The 15,990-nt window shown below is 41.6% G+C and overlaps 1 protein-coding gene and 1 pseudogene across 1 annotated transcript; both read left to right on the top strand.

Annotated features, from left to right (window-relative positions):
• The first annotated feature begins 5 nt into the window (after positions 1 to 5).
• PRPF38A (pre-mRNA processing factor 38A) lies at positions 6 to 13,446 on the top strand. The gene is made up of 10 exons (XM_054487796.2): positions 6 to 366; positions 1,159 to 1,318; positions 4,071 to 4,192; positions 6,302 to 6,387; positions 7,697 to 7,807; positions 9,065 to 9,177; positions 9,807 to 9,833; positions 9,949 to 10,046; positions 10,523 to 10,571; positions 11,845 to 13,446. The coding sequence occupies exons 1-10, from the start codon at positions 237 to 239 to the stop codon at positions 11,885 to 11,887; spliced, it is 939 nt and encodes a 312-aa protein (XP_054343771.1). The 5' UTR covers positions 6 to 236; the 3' UTR covers positions 11,888 to 13,446.
• On the top strand, positions 6,629 to 6,709 carry LOC129024256 (small nucleolar RNA U13; annotated as a pseudogene).
• Positions 13,447 to 15,990: the final 2,544 nt, after the last annotated feature.

Here is a 15,990-nt window from a genome sequence, read left to right as displayed (position 1 = left end):
ACACCTAAGAGGGGCGCATGACGTACATCCGCTAACATGCAGCAGCCATCATTGATTCGATCGGCGACGGGGGACGCGGAAACCCTTTACACTGCGGTGTTTCCAGTTTCAAGATGGTCGCCTAAGCTGTTTAGTGAAATTTCTTCCACCTTTCTCCATTCCTCTAGGTGCTTTTTCTGAACCTGGATGTGACGCATTAAAGGATCCGACGGAAATAGAATTGAAGGCATTCTAAAATGGCTAACCGTACAGTGAAGGATGCGCACAGCATCCACGGCACCAACCCTCAATATCTGGTGGAGAAGATCATTCGAACGCGAATCTATGAGTCCAAGTACTGGAAAGAGGAGTGCTTTGGACTTACGGGTAAGCGGAAGCGCGCGGAGCGCCTCTCAGCCCCCTTGTAGCCCATTTCTCCTGACCGAGCGCCGGTAGGACTAGCGACTGGCCTCTGGGGGTGGTACTGGAGCGGAGTCTGTCGATCATTCAGGAAAATTTGCCTGCTAAGTGCCTCGTCTTGTGTTGAGTATTAGAAACACAGATGAATCTGATAAGGTCATATTCTGAAGGGTGTCTCATTTGGGTGTTGTGAGTTATTCCGTATTTAATGATAGCAGGCTGGGTTGCAACAGTGTTAAGCTCAGGGATCCGGATATAACACTTTGACACAATCTGTTGAAGGTCTTTAAGGACCTAACGTTAATATGCCTGAAACCAAATTCATGATCTTACTATTCTTAGATCTGGGCCGGTTCCAGTATTTATAAATATCAGTGCTTCAGAGAAGTCTTCCAGGTAATCTTCCGATTTGAATTGTGGCTTTAAATCCATGTCCTGTGACAATCTATGGACCTTGAGCAAGTCACTTTACCTTTCTTAGCCCTCATTTTCCTTACCTGGAAATAAGAACATTGCTAGAACTTTCTTCATGACTTGTTAAAAAAGGTTAAGTGAGATAATACGAAAAGCTTAGAAGGGTACCTATTTTATTATCCATTCTCAATGTATATTAGCTGTTGTCGTTACTGTTATTAATACAAATTCGTTCTCCTAATATTACACTGTTGATGTATATTTAGGAGAACCAAAGCTTGAACTAACTCAACTCCAACTAGGAAGAGCTTAGCCCTAATATGTCACTCTATTTTTGTTTTTTAGCTGAACTTGTAGTCGATAAAGCCATGGAGTTAAGGTTTGTGGGTGGCGTCTATGGTGGCAACATAAAACCAACACCCTTTCTGTGTTTAACCTTGAAGATGCTTCAAATTCAGCCCGAGAAGGATATCATTGTAGAGTTTATCAAAAATGAAGATTTCAAGTGAGTGCAATGTTCACTAGCTAATATAAGAGGTTTAATTTTGGCGGTTCAGAATTGGGCTTTGGTTAAGAGGGGTGTACACAGTGTATCTCATTTCTGCAGAGTTCCACTCCAGATTTTTGCTTTTGAGCCCTTGAGTTTGTGTTTTTTGTTTGTTTGTTTTTTGTTTTGGAAACAGAGTCTCTCTGTGTTGCCCAGGATGGAGTGCAGTGGTGCGATCTCGGCTCACTGCAACCCCCATTTCCTGGGTTCAAGTGATTCTCCTGTCTCAGCCTCCCGAGTAGCTGGGATTACAGGCATGTGCCATCATGCCTGGCTAATTTTTGTATTTTTAGTAGAGATGGGGTTTCACCATGTTGGCCAGGCTGGTCTCGAACTCCAGACTTCAGGTGATCCCCTCCCCCCTGGGCCTCCCAGAGTGCTGGGATTACAGGCATGAGCCACCACACCCTGCCAAGTTTGTATTTTATCTGTTCTGATTGTATTAATCTTCTACTTTACTTTCTCAGTTTTGGTAATTTTTCCCTGAAAAAGGATTTCACAAATTCACTAAATACATATTAAGCAAAAGTGAGTGCCTGATATGTTGGTAGGCACTGGACGCTCAGGGGTGAAAATCAAACAACAAAAGGTGATGGTTAAGAGGTGTAAGATCTGGGTTCACATCCAGATTCTGTTGCCCATTAACTGTGACATTGGAGAGGTTACTTAATTTTCTAAACTTTGCTTATCTGTAAAATGGTGACTATAATATAAGAGTGAAAGAGGGTAATGCATGCAGATCTCTGAACACAGCACTTGCTGCATGGTAAACACCTAGAAAATGTCAGCTTCTCATTACCTTATTACCCATTCTCAAGGAAATCACAGACAAGTATAGGAGACAGACATAATAGCTTCTTATGTGCCATGCTCTAAGGGCTTTGCATATAATAATTCATTTCACTTTCACAACAACCTTCTAAACTTTTAATCCCTATTCTACAGGAGAGGAAACTGAGGCACAGAGATTAATTAATTTTGCCCAAGTTCAAACAGCTAGTAAGTGGCAAATCTGGCTTCAGAGTTCATATTCTTTGCTACAGTATTCTGCTTCTCGTACAAAGAAACTATGAGTTTCAAAAGCCTCCTAGTTACCCAAGAGGAAATTTAAGTAGTTGGATATAGGAAAAAGGGAAGAGGAACAACTCTTTCTTTTTTGTTTGAGACGGAGTCTCGCTCTGTTGCCCAGGCTGGAGTGCAGTGGTGCAGTGTCGGCTCACTGCAAGCTCCGCCTCCCGAGTTCACACCATCCTCCTGCCTCAGCCTCCCAAGTAGCTGGGACTACAGGCGCCTACCACTACACCCAGCTACTTTTTTGTATTTTTACTAGAGACGGCATTTCACCGTGTTAGCCAGGATGGTCTCGATCTCCTGACCTCGTGATCCACCTGCCTCGGCCTCCCAAAGTGCTGGGATTACAGGCGTGAGCCACCGCCCCTGGCCGGAGTGACTCTTATAAAGCATTAACAGCTAGAAAATACCTAACTTTTGTTAGGCACTTTCTGTGTGCTCTGTGCTATACTTAGCACTTTAAATGCATTTCTTGTTTATATACCAAGCCATAAATTAGGTAGCATTATCTCCATTTTACAAGGATTGAGAAAACACATGATTTGACCAGTAGTGTCACAGACTTAGTAAATTATGGAGTCAGAATTTGAACCCAGATGACTTACTTTTTTCCAAAACCAGCAGTCATGTTTATGTGTACTTGTTCTTGTATTGTTATTAAATATATCTTCTACTTTGTTTTAAAATTCAGTATCTGGCCAGGTGTGGTGGCTCACACCTGTAATCCCAGCACTTTGGGAGGCCAAGGCAGGTGGATTGCTTGAGGTCAGGAGTTCGAGACCAGCCTGGCCAACATGGGGAAACCCCGTCTCTACTAAAAATACAAAAATAGGCCAGGCATGGTGGCTAACACCTGTAATCCCAGCACTTTGGGAGGCCAAGGCAGGCAGATCACCTGAGGTCAGGAGTTTGAGACTAGCCTGGCCAACATGGCAAAACTGGTCTCTACTAAAAATACAAAAATTAGGCCGGGTGTGGTGGCACATGCCTATAATCCCAGCTACTTGGGAGGCTGAGGCAGGAGAATTTCTTGAACCCAGGAGGTGGAGGCTGCAGTGAGTTGAGATCGTGCCACTGCACTCCAGCCTGGGCAACAGAGCAAGATTCTGTCTCAAGAAATAAATACATAAATAAAAATACAAAAATTAGCTGGGCATGGTGGCGGGCGCCTGTAATCCTCGCTACTCAGAGGCTGAGGCAGGAGAATTGCTTGATCCCAGGAGGCGGAGGTTGCAGTGAGCCAAGATCGTGCCACTGCACTGCAGCCTGGGCAACAGAGCAAGACTCTGCCTTAAAAAATAAATACAATAAAATAAAATTCAGTATTTCTTTTGATTCTTTGATTCTTAGAGTAATCCTGTGAGGTAAATAGGTTTTATTCTAGTTTTACTGATGATATATTTGAAAGTTGATCAATATGTATGATGTTCCCACAGCCATAAATGGTAGCATGGGAACTTGAACCCAGGTCTCCATATTTTAGCTGTCTGTCTTCTGCTGCATTCTACCTCCACAATTGCAGCTTTCTTACCTGCCAAAGAGAAGAACATGTTTATCCACTACTGTCATGAGAACAGCTAGTTGTAAAACTCAGGAACTTCTAGGATGGCCTGTTGTTTCACTGTCATCTGTCTATCAGGTATGTCCGCATGCTGGGGGCACTTTACATGAGGCTGACAGGCACTGCAATTGATTGCTACAAGTACTTGGAGCCTTTGTACAATGACTATCGAAAAATCAAGAGCCAGAACCGAAATGGGGGTGAGTATGGTGCTAAGTCTCCTGATTGTCATTTTGAAGCCAGTTTTTATTTCACTAGTACATTGTCATAGACAGTGTGAATGCTCCTCTTCATCTGCATTGTTACTGCCTCTATGCAGGTTTTCCCTTGTCCCTCATGGGAGTTTTCAGTCTGACTACTAGCTTCGTGTTGGCCTTCCCCAGCCTGCCTCTGTCTGCCTCCCTTTCCAAGTGCATCTTATGTTAATCCCTGCCTTGCATCATATGCCCCCTTTACATGTGCTCCATCCCAAAAGATCTAGCTGCAGAATGGCTTCTCCATAAAAACCTTCCCCAGCCCTCTCAGACAAAATTAGTTCTCCATATTTTACATTTTCACAGTTCTTTCTACTGGCCTCTCCTCTAGCACTGTAATTCACACTGCAGCATATAAGACTACTCATTTTTATACAGGAATCCCACTGAAAAATAAGTATATCCAAGAGAGGCAGCTCCATACCTTCTACAAAGAGATTACTTAATGAGCTAAGGAGGGATTCCAGGTAATACAGTCAAAACCTTTTCTCACTTGGTGTCATAACAGAAGATAGGAACATTTACCTTTCCCCCTACATGTATCATTAAACAGTAGAAGGTTAAGAATATGAGGCCAAGCACGGTGTCTCACACCTCTAATCCCAGCACTTTAGGAGGCCAAGGCGGGCAGATCACTTGAGGTCAGGAGTTTGAGACCAGCCTCGTCAATATGGTGAAATCCTGTCTCTACTAGAACTACAGAAATTAGCAGGGTGTGGAGGTGCACACCTGTAATCCCAGCTACTCAGGAGGCTGAGGCAGGAGAATCCCTTGAACCAGGAGGTGGAAGTTGCAGTGAGCCGAGATCACGCCGCTGTATTCCGGCCTGGGCAACAGAGCGAGACTCCATCTTAAAAAAATAGAATTTGGTATTATACTTTAAACTTATTAATTCATTCATTGAACAAATACATATTAAGTGCCATTGACATGTCACATACTGTGCTATGTGGTGTAAATACCATGGTGAACAAGATGGACATGGTCATGGCCATGATGGAGTTATTTATTTATTAGTTTATTACATAAACTAAATTTCTGAACCTATTGACATTGTGGGTCATATAATTTTTGTGTGAGGATTGGCTTGTGCATCACAGAATGAGTAGCAGTATCTCTAGCCTCTAGCCTCTACCCACTAGATGGAAGTAACACCTCCTTCTAAGTAGGGGGATGGGCATGTGCAAAATTGCCCATGGTTGAGAACCCCAGAAGTAAGGTAATGTTTACCATGGAAGTTCTCAAAAGCTATATATGTATATGTATGTGTGTATACATATATGTATATGTATGTGTATATGTATGTGTATATATATGTATTTGTATATATGTATATACACACACATATACACATTTTATATATATAATTATATTTACATACAAATAAATATACATAATTATATATAATTTACATATAACATAATTTATACATATATATGTATAATTTTTTTTTTTTTTTTGAGACAGAGTCTCGCTCTGTTGCCCAGGCTGGAGTGTAGTGGTGTGGTCTCAGGTCACTGCAACCTCTGTCTCCCAGGTTCAAATAATTCTCCTGCCTCAGCCTCTTGAGTAGCTGGGATTACATGTGCCCACCACCATGCCCAGCTAATTTTTGTATTTTTAGTAGAGATGGGGTCTCGCCATGTTGGCCAGGCCTGTCTTGAACTCCTAACCTCAAGTGATCTGCCTGCCTTGGCCTCCCAAAGTGCTGGGATTACAGGCGTGAGCCACCACTCCTAGCCAATTCTCAAAAGCTATCACTCCATGTGCCATATAAGATACATGTTCTAAATTCAGAAACATTGCAGGTTCAGATGAGAAATTATATTTGAGTTATATGATCTCTTCAAGATCATCCCTACATAATTCAGGACTGTTTGTGCTTGTTTTTGTGTTTGTCTCCTGCTAATTGGGACATCTTCATTCATCCCTTAATCTCTTCTAAAGAGGCCTAGCACATAGATGTCCTGATAGGAGGTCTTAACACTTCTTTTACTTTTTGGCATCTAAATCTGTTATTTCCAGGTTGTTTGCTCTAATGACTTTTTCTTGCAGAGTTTGAATTGATGCATGTTGATGAGTTTATTGATGAACTATTGCACAGTGAGAGAGTCTGTGATATCATTCTGCCCCGACTACAGGTAAGAAATAAAAGTCTCTTACCAGAGGCACCCTTCTCTTCCTAGACAGGCAGACAGACAAACACATACACACAGCTTAAACACTGAAGCCTGTGGATCTTATGGGTCCTCTTAATGAATAGTCTTCCTGTCTGGGAGTCCCAAGATAGTGGATTGGGAGTGAGAGGAAAATAGATAAAATATTTGAAGGGCAGGGCTTTAAAAGTGAATAGTTTAAAACAAGGAAACTTTGTTTTTCTCCATCCTTTTGTAGTTCACGTGCATGTGTGAGTTGTGCCTCCCTCAAACCTTGTTACAACGTCAGCACATTACCCGTCTATCATGAAAAAAGAAATTTATTCAGGATGTTACATCAAGGGTATTGTAGCTAGAGTAGGTAGGGATTTTTTAACTTCATGAGCATTTTTTTTCAAACTAATCTTCATGTAAAAAGCCAGGACATAAAACAGATAAAAATAGGGCCAGGAGTGGGAGACTGAGCCCTTAATTCCTTAAACTTGCCTTCACCATCCTGCTTCCCTTTCCTAGTGATAAACGACTATCCATGAGGCATCTTTTCAGGAAATGAGTGTGATACAGCTCTCCTGTTCCATGTTGGCACTGTAGGGCATGTAGTGGAAAGAATGAGATTATAAATTTGAAAACCTACTTTGAGGGCCCAATTCTTATAGCAAGACAATGTCTTGCTATGTTGCCCAGGCTGTTCTTAAACTCCTGGGCTCAAGGGATCTTCCTACCTCAGTCTCCCAAAGAGCTGGGACCACGGGTACATGCCACTACATTTAGCCATTTGGCATCTTTGAAATCAGCTTTGCCTCTCTGATCCTTAGCCACTCAAATAAACATTGCTAAGCCATATCCCAGATTAAAATGGAACCAGTTCAAAATGCATGAATATCAACAGCTCCCGAGATCCTGGGTCTACTGGAGATTTGGTGCTACTTAAGGGCTAGACCTCTTCTAGTGGAACTACCAGCCATGAACTTATTAGCCCTTGGATTTTCTCTGTGTGTGAAGCCCTTTTGGTTCTAGGCTATACCTATACTGATTGATATTCCCATGACTTTAGAGTGTAAGATACAGGGAATAGAGTCAATAGAAAATGAAGATGTTCTCTTCAGGTTTGTATTTATGTTTATAGGAGAACTTTATAGATTTCAGGTCTATTAAACTTGTTACGAAAATCTTGAACTGTCTTTGAAATGAAATTGCCTCAGCTGTTGCTCCTTGGAACCCTGAAGCCCTGTGTTGAGGTTTCAAGAAATAGGGAAATGGCAACAACTCCCAACTCTCATCATGTTCTCTGTAGAAACGCTATGTATTAGAGGAAGCTGAGCAACTGGAGCCTCGAGTTAGTGCTCTGGAAGAGGACATGGATGATGTGGAGTCCAGTGAAGAGGAAGAAGAGGAGGATGAGAAGGTCAGGCACCTGAGACTTTTATGGTTGTAGGGGAGGGAGTAATAGAAAATGGGAATGGTTTTTTGTTTTTAGACTTTAATTTTTAACTCTATTGGCCAGGCGTGGTCGCTCAAGCCTGTAATCATAGCACTTTGGGAGGCCAAGGCGAACGGATGACCAGAGGTCAGGAGTTCAAGACCAGCCTGGCCAACATGGTGGTGAAACCTCGTCTCTACTAAAAATACAAAAATTAGCCAGCGTTGTGATGGGTGCCTGTAATCCTAGCTACCCAGGAGGCTGAGGCAGCAGAGTCGCTTGAATCCGGGAGGTGGAGGTTGCAGTGAGCCAAGATCGCACCACTGCACTCCAGCCTGGGTGAAAGTGAGGCTCCATCTCAAGAAAAAATTTTTTTTTTAAACTCTAACCAAAAACAATATTTCCTTATTAAAAGCACCTCAGCTCTGCCATATACTAGTGGTATAATCTTACGCAAATTACTTAAATTTAGTTTTCTTCTATGTAAAGTGAGGTTAATGATACTTTTTTCCCCAAGACTGTTAAAAGTATTAAATAAGATTATAAACTTAAAGCCCTTAGCAGAGTATTGGCACATTATAATTGCCTAATAAATGGTGGCAGCTATTAAGTACTTGGAAAGAAATAACACTTTCATAATTGCACCTATCCTAAGGAATAAGCCTTGTTTAGGAGGGGGAAAATGTCAACCGCATAGTCATGTTCTTTCAGTACTAGTTACAGTGCTGAAAAGTTGAAAACAACCAAGCTGCCCAGTTGTTTCAGGAAGCAGTCAAACTTTTTTTTTTTGAGATAGGGTCTTGCTCTGTTGCCCAGGCTGAGGTGCAGTGGCTCACTGCATTCTCGGCCTCCCAGGCTCAAGCAATCCTCCCATCTCAGCCTCCCAAGTAGCTGGAACTACAGGCGTGTGCCAGCATACCTGGCTAATTTGTGTATTTTTTTTTTTGTAGAGATGGGATTTCACCGTGTTGCCCAGGCTGCAGATAAACTAAACATATATACACACACACACACAGGTCCGTTTCTGTTCCCTCTCCTATGAGTCATTTTGGCTGCTTATGTAGCTCATAAGTTTTGTTAGTTAATAGGGTAAGTGACTCCCTCTTTGTAGTCAGGTTACTGTGCTTTAAAGTCACATGGAGATGGACTTTGGGACAAGATGGGGCATGAAGTATAATTAGTGTTCCTAGATGGCTCTTTATAAGCCTGTGCCTTTCAATGACCTAGTCATCTTGTTTCCAGTTGGAAAGAGTGCCATCACCTGATCACCGCCGGAGAAGCTACCGAGACTTGGACAAGCCCCGTCGCTCTCCCACACTGCGCTACAGAAGGAGTAGGAGCCGGTCTCCCAGAAGGTAAAGCCTAGTCATTGGCCTTTTCCCAGAAGATTTTGAGAACTGTAGCCTAGAAGTTTGGATTTTAGAGAAGGAAAAATGCCAGTCTATAGAGAATGTTTGCCCAATATATTAGTTATCTGTTGCTGCAAAACAACCACCTATAAAACCTCATTGGCAGACAACAGTAACCATTTGTTCCTTTCACAAGTCTGCAGTCAATGATTTAAGCAGAGCTTGGATAGGCAGTTTTTTAAGTACCTGTTTTGTTGTCGGCTGTCTACTGGCTGGTATGGAATTGCCTTAGCTTGGATGACAGGGGAAATTTCTCTTCTCTGTGTCATCCTCCAGCAGGCTAAATTGGGCATATTCTCATGGTAGTGGCAGAACTCAAGAGCAAACAAACCCGGTCATGCAAATGTTTTTCCAGTATCTGCTTTTATCACATTTGCAAATATCCCATTAGCCAAAGCGAGTCATGTCGCCAGTCCTAAAGTTAGAATGGGAGGGTGCTAGAGTTACATGACAAAAGACATGGATACAGAGAAGGGTGATACAGAGAAGCGTGAAGGATAAGATTGGAGCCGTTTTTGCAATCTACAACATCCAGTGCGCTAACCTAGGCTTTCTTCTTCCTCTCCTCTTTATAGGCGGAGTCGATCTCCCAAAAGGAGAAGGTAGGCCTTCAGTCATTTGTGATGAAGGATAGGGCTTTTGGGGAGGGGGTGGTGGTATTGATGTTGTATGTATATTGCTAACCAGATCTGGTAGTCTGACCAGTCTTTTCTACAGCCCCTCCCCTCGCCGAGAAAGGCATCGGAGCAAGAGTCCAAGACGTCACCGCAGCAGGTCCCGAGATCGGCGGCACAGATCCCGTTCCAAGTCACCAGGTAAAGCATGTGGGCCTTTTGCCACAGGTTGTCTTAACAAAGAAATGTAAAAGGAGTAGTTAGCCTCCTGCAGTACAGGAGTGCCTGACTGTACTGCCTAACAGAAAAGCAAATGGACATAGAATTTGAAAATTAAGGTTCACAGCTTGACTGTCACTTATAAGCTTTGCTGATAAGGTTTGCTTCAGTTTTTTCATCTAAAATTATAGGAATAAGATCTAACATAATAGTGAAAACCCAATATGATGTTTGTGAAATTAGCCATAAAGCCCTTGAATGTATATGTATTTGAACTGGTTTCATTATTACTTTCTTTGCTCCCTCTTCCTCCACTAATTCAGAGTTGCTTCCACTAAGAGGTGTCCCCTGCATAGGCCAAAAGAATATTAAGTCAATGGCAGGTATTAGGGGAGGTGAGAATGACAGTTTAATGAGTAGAAGGGTAGGATCTTATGCAATGGCTTTTTCTTCCCCAGGTCATCACCGTAGTCACAGACACAGGAGCCACTCAAAGTCTCCCGAAAGGTAATGAATTGACCTCTATTTTAACTTTACAGAAATAGTCCAAATTACAACTAATTGGACCTGAAATTTTCTTGTTTTGTTGGGGGATGTTAGGAATTCTTCTTCATTACAAGACAAAATTGGTCTATTGCTTTGAGAATTACTGGGGTTAGATAACTTTTTTTTCTTTTTTTTTTTTTTGAGAACTGAGTTTCGTGCTTGTCTCCCAAGCTGGAGTGCAGTGGCGTGAACTTGGCTCACTGCAGCCTCTGCCTCCCGGGTTCAAGCTGATACCTGTTTTGCTTTGTTTTGCTTTACAGGATTGCAGCTTTGGATAATGGATGAGCTTTGGTCTCAGAAAACATGGGGTTTAGTCCCAGGTTTTGAAACTTAACAGTTGAGTGACCTTGGACAAGTCACTTTCATTTGATAAGATTTCATTAGAAACCCCCACGTGCCATATACTGTTGGGTGCACTCTTTTTTTTTTTTTTTTTTTGAGACAGAGTCTCGCTCTGTCGCCCAGGCTGGAGTGCAGTGGCGCAATCTCAGCTCACTGCAAGCTCCACCTCCTGGGCTCACGCCATTCTCCTGCCTCAGCCTCTCGAGTAGCTGGGACTACAGGCACCCGCCACCACGCTTGGCTAATTTTTTATATTTTTAGTAGAGACGGGGTTTCACCATTTTAGCCAGGATGGTCTCAATCTGACCTTGTGATCCGCCCACCTCGGTCTCCCAAAGTGCTGGGATTACAGGCGTGAGCCACCGTGCCCGGCCTGTTGGGTGCACTCTTAACCTCTGAGAGGTCATTTTCTCAATGGTAAAATTTGGATAGTAATGCCTGACTCAAGAGTGTTGCTCTGAATCAAAAAAATACCAAGCCGTTTAATGAATACTGAGTGTCAGCTCCATCCCTATCAATGTCAGCATACCAAGGTCTTTCTCAGGACTCTTTTTTTTTTTTTTTTGAGATGGCGTCTCACTCTGTCATTGAGGCTGGAGTGCAATGGCCCAATCTCGGCTCACAGCAACCTCCACCTCCCGGGTTCAAGCAATTCTCCTGTCCCAGCCTCCCGAGTAGCTGGGATTACAGGCGCCCGCCGCCATGCTCGGCTAATTTTTGTACTTTTAGTAAAGACAGGGTTTCACCACGTTGGCCAGGCTGGTCTCGGATTCCTGACCTCAGGTGATCTGCCTGCCTTGGCCTCCCAAAGTGCTGAGATTACAGGCGTGAGCCACCGTGCCTGGCTGCCCAGCTTCTTAATATAATTATTTATATTGTGTTGCCATTTCAGGTCTAAGAAGAGCCACAAGAAGAGCCGGAGAGGGAATGAGTAATGGACTCAGTTTGGTTTTAGTCCACATGGCCTCCTGTGGATATGAGGATATCTGTCTATCTGGAAGGATTAAGATCTCCCCCAGGCAGCTATAAGAATATTTTAGTTTTTTTCTTATCAAGTTTCTCAACCTTTATTTTTAATGAAGGAGGTGCTGAGTTTTGTATCTTTTTAATCATAATCAACATCAGTTTTTGACCCAACTAACCTTGACCGTATTCAAACTTATGAGAGTAGAAAGGATCTGGAGTTTGGGGATATGAATGACAAGAAAAGGATGTGGCCACCTGATGACCCTTTCCCTTTTTATTAAACCGGACACACCTGTTTCCCATTTCGCTGTAGTTTAGTTTTTGGTTTGTTGTGGTTGGAACTGCTTTGAGAATCCTGGGATTTGTGCTGCTGCTATTATTCAAAGATCAAAGGAGTAAAACAGAGTAGCTCCTAACTTTTTTCCAGCAGCAGCAAGTGGTAATAAACATGAAAACTGGTTTGTAGCAGTTTTGAAAGAACAGGATGCATTCAAATGTAAGGCTTCTTCTGGATCATTAAAGCCAGTTTCATCAAACAGTTCAACAGAGAGCGGCACTTAATACCCTTTATACAGCCCATTTTTTCATAGTTTCATTTGTTCTTGCCCATAAGCTTGAAATCCAGGTTAAGGTATCCAGCCTTTATCATATAAGCATTGACATTATCCAGGCCTAGTCAGTAGCAGTAGGGTAACAGGATTGAAAAAGATTTGATGGAGAGGAAAGTAAATAATATTAGTCATGGTTTTGACCTAAATTGCTAGACAGTCGTGCCATTCACAAAGTCAGAAAATACAGCAGGAAGAGAGCTTTTAGAGGGGCAGAGAATTAGAGGATTGTGGTAGTAATGAAAATGATGCATTCAGTTTAACAAGTTTAATTTGAGACAGCTATGGTATAGCTAAAAACAAAAGCCCATAAGTTGGAGATAGGGACCAGAGTTTAACATAGCGATCTAGGCCAGAATTGACAATGTTTAAGTAATTGTGGAATCTGTCAATAAGACTTCCCAGAGTGTTTATATATATCAGAAATGCACACAACAGAACCACAGGCAACACCAACACAGGAAGAAATAGAAGTCATGTATTGAAAACTGGAATGGCCCATTCAGAAGGACAGGAGAATTAGGAGAGAGTGAGTGAAAGAAGCCAAGGGTCAAGAATGCAGAAGCAAAGGAAGGACTAAAAAGCCTCCACGGACATCAATAACCAAGAGATTATTAAGATCTTTGCTAGAAGAGTTCCTTTACCTGTACTTAACTCCCTTAAAGAGAAAAGTGATGGAATGACTTCCTGCAACTGTAGTCCCAGCAGGAACTGTGAAGACCAACTGCCCTGCAGGATCCAGTTTTTCTTGGGAGGTTGTATCTGGTCATAAGGTAAACATTCTATATATTCTATGCCTGCTCTAGAATTGAAAGACTTCTGCAGCAGTATTAAAGCATTTTTTAATCTCATTTGAGCTTTCATATTCTTCAGTGATTCCTTTCATAATACCTGAGTTAATAAAAGTGGTCTGAAAGAGCTCTTATGGTTCCTGATACAACTATATAGGACTACCTTTTAAGATTAAATATAAGCATCTCTACGTAAATGTATTACAGTGTCATAGCAGTTATTTCTTTATGAAAGTGATCTAGGTAGAAAGAAATGTCTTCTGGCATGGACAGAAATGACCCATGGACCAACCAAGCTGTCATCCAGTACACTCTTAAAATAAAACTTTATCTTAAAATATGTTTTAAAGTAAAAACCCACACACAAAGCCCAATAAATTTTAGTAACAGAAATAAACCTCCCCAAACAAACATTAAAACATACTTGTTTAGACGTATGGTAATATGTGGACCAAAATTGAGGTACCACAGCCAATCAATAGCAGGAAGGAGAATGTCCCTATTCTTTAATTAGAAGGAGGAGGTAAGAGTAAGACATGTTGCATGTCTGTAGACATTGTTTTGATAAAATTACACAGGAGATGGAGCTTGAGGACAAACCTTGCTGTAAGGCTCTTTCTGTCATCTATGTGCTTGCCTATGGATGAAGCATTTTAAACTTTTTGACTACAGCATACATTTTAAAAACGTCTTTTACATCTTACCTCTCTACACATCTGTATTCTGTACTGAGACAAATTTCAGGAAAGAATACTTACTACGCAAAGTGAATTCTGGTATTTCCTACTTGATAAGTTTTTAATATTGGATGAAACCACTTAATCGATTTCACTTCCAATAATTTGAAATACACAGACTTAAAAGCTTTGCCATAGGGCACAATCTCGCCTTTTAATACTAAGAAATTAAGGGAGATGTGTTCCAAGGGGCAAAAGAAATAATGCATTTTTGGCCAGGTGCGGTGGCTCACGCCTGTAATCCCAGCACTTTGGGAGGCCGAGGCGGGCAGATCACCTGAGGTCAGGAGTTTGAGACCAGCCTGGCCAACATGGAGAAACCCTGTCTCTACTAAAAAATACAAAATTAGCCGGGCATGGTGGCGCATGCCTGTAATCCCAGTTACTCGGGAGGCTGCGGCAGGAAAATCACTTGAACCCGGGAGGCAGAGGATGTAGTGAGCTGAGATCGTGCCACTGCACTTCAGCCTGGGCAAAAAGAGCGAAACTCCATCTCAAAAAAAAAAAAAAAAAAAAAAAAAAGAAAGAAAAATAATGGGTTTGGTGAGAGGGTTCCAATATTAACAACCCAACTTCAAGCTCATTCCTCTAACCTCTTCGTGTTATTCTTCAGTAGACCGAAGTTTAAATAAGCATTATTTAGAAAAGAATGATCACAGATTGCCCACTCCCTCAAAAAGGTTAATGTGACAGAAATTCTCCACATGCTCAAAAAAGACAGCAGACATGATCTCTTTAAAAAAAAAAGGTTCAAAAGAGATTAAGAGATGGAAAATAAGATTGGTGGAGTTTAAAGGCCTTATACTAGAAACCACAAAACATAAAACAGCACAGAGAAAATAGGCTGGAGGAAATAAAAAATGGAAAAGAGAAATATGTAGAATAAGGAAATATTCTGAAGGTTTAAAAAGAATTGGCCAGGCGCGGTGGCTCACGCCTGTAATCCCAGCACTTTGGGAGGCCGAGGCAGACGGATCATGAGGTCAGGAGATAGAGACCATCAAGGCTAACACAGTGAAACCCATCTCTACTAAAAATACAAAAAATTAGCTGGGCGTGCTGGCGGGCGGAGCTACTAGGGAGGCTGAGGCTGGAGAATGGCGTGAATCCGGGAGGCGGAGCTTGCAGTGAGCCGAGATCGCGCCATTGCACTCCAGCCTGGGCAACAGAGTGAGACTCCGTCTCAAAAAGAAAAAATAATTAAATGGGGTCAGGATGGTCTCAGATCTTATAACAAAAAGGCAATGAAGCAAAAGGCTCCAAAGGTTTGAGAAAAAGTGTGCCAGAAATTTTATACTTTGCCAAAGTTGTCTTAAAATACAAAGGCTATAGATGTTCTCAAGTCTGTAAGAACTTAAAAGTACAAATCATGAGATTCTTTGGGAAAAAACCGCCCAATAATGAAATTCAACTAAAGAAGAAATGAATCAAATTAAGGACTTAGGAACAAAGAATCAGTAAAAGGAGTGTTTAGTAAACACTTCAGAAACTTTAAAAATAATGGGCAATGATTATAAAGTCAAAATTAAATATTATGAACACTGTCTATATAGAAATAACAAGTAGAGTGTGCTGGTTTCATCTTTCATGGCAGGAATCACGTACAGTCTCTAATTAAAACATACATGAAGCTAGAAAAAAAAATAGCCTCTTTATTGTTTTCCGTAATTGTCCTTAATTTTAGGAGAAATCTTACAAGACTAGATTCTCTTGTGGGAAAAAAGTATTTAAATTGAGCATTTTTTCAGTTTCACACTTGTTTTCCTTTTGTTAATTTGCTAATTTGTTAAATATAGCATATAAACCCACTTTTGTAAAACTATTTGTATATATGTGCCTGTATGATTAAGAGAGAGGGTTGGAATGAATGAAGTTCACCAGATAGTACTTCTTTCTGGTACTTCTTTCTGGCTGATGAACTTTTGAGTGATTTTTA

Source organism: Pongo pygmaeus, chromosome 1 (genome assembly GCF_028885625.2).
Source record: "Pongo pygmaeus isolate AG05252 chromosome 1, NHGRI_mPonPyg2-v2.0_pri, whole genome shotgun sequence".
Classification (NCBI taxonomy): Eukaryota; Metazoa; Chordata; class Mammalia; order Primates; family Hominidae; genus Pongo; species Pongo pygmaeus.
The sequence above is the reverse complement of the archived record's forward strand: the minus strand, read 5'-3'. Positions and strand labels throughout refer to the sequence as shown.

Bases quoted from the DNA above. Each gene is read 5' to 3' on its own strand.
- PRPF38A (XM_054487796.2), top strand. From the start codon at position 237: ATGGCTAACCGTACAGTGAAGGATGCGCACAGCATCCACGGCACCAAC. The intron at 367-1,158 runs GTAAGCGGAAGC...TTTGTTTTTTAG, and splicing joins GGAGTGCTTTGGACTTACGG to CTGAACTTGTAGTCGATAAA. The intron at 1,319-4,070 runs GTGAGTGCAATG...TCTGTCTATCAG, and splicing joins ATCAAAAATGAAGATTTCAA to GTATGTCCGCATGCTGGGGG.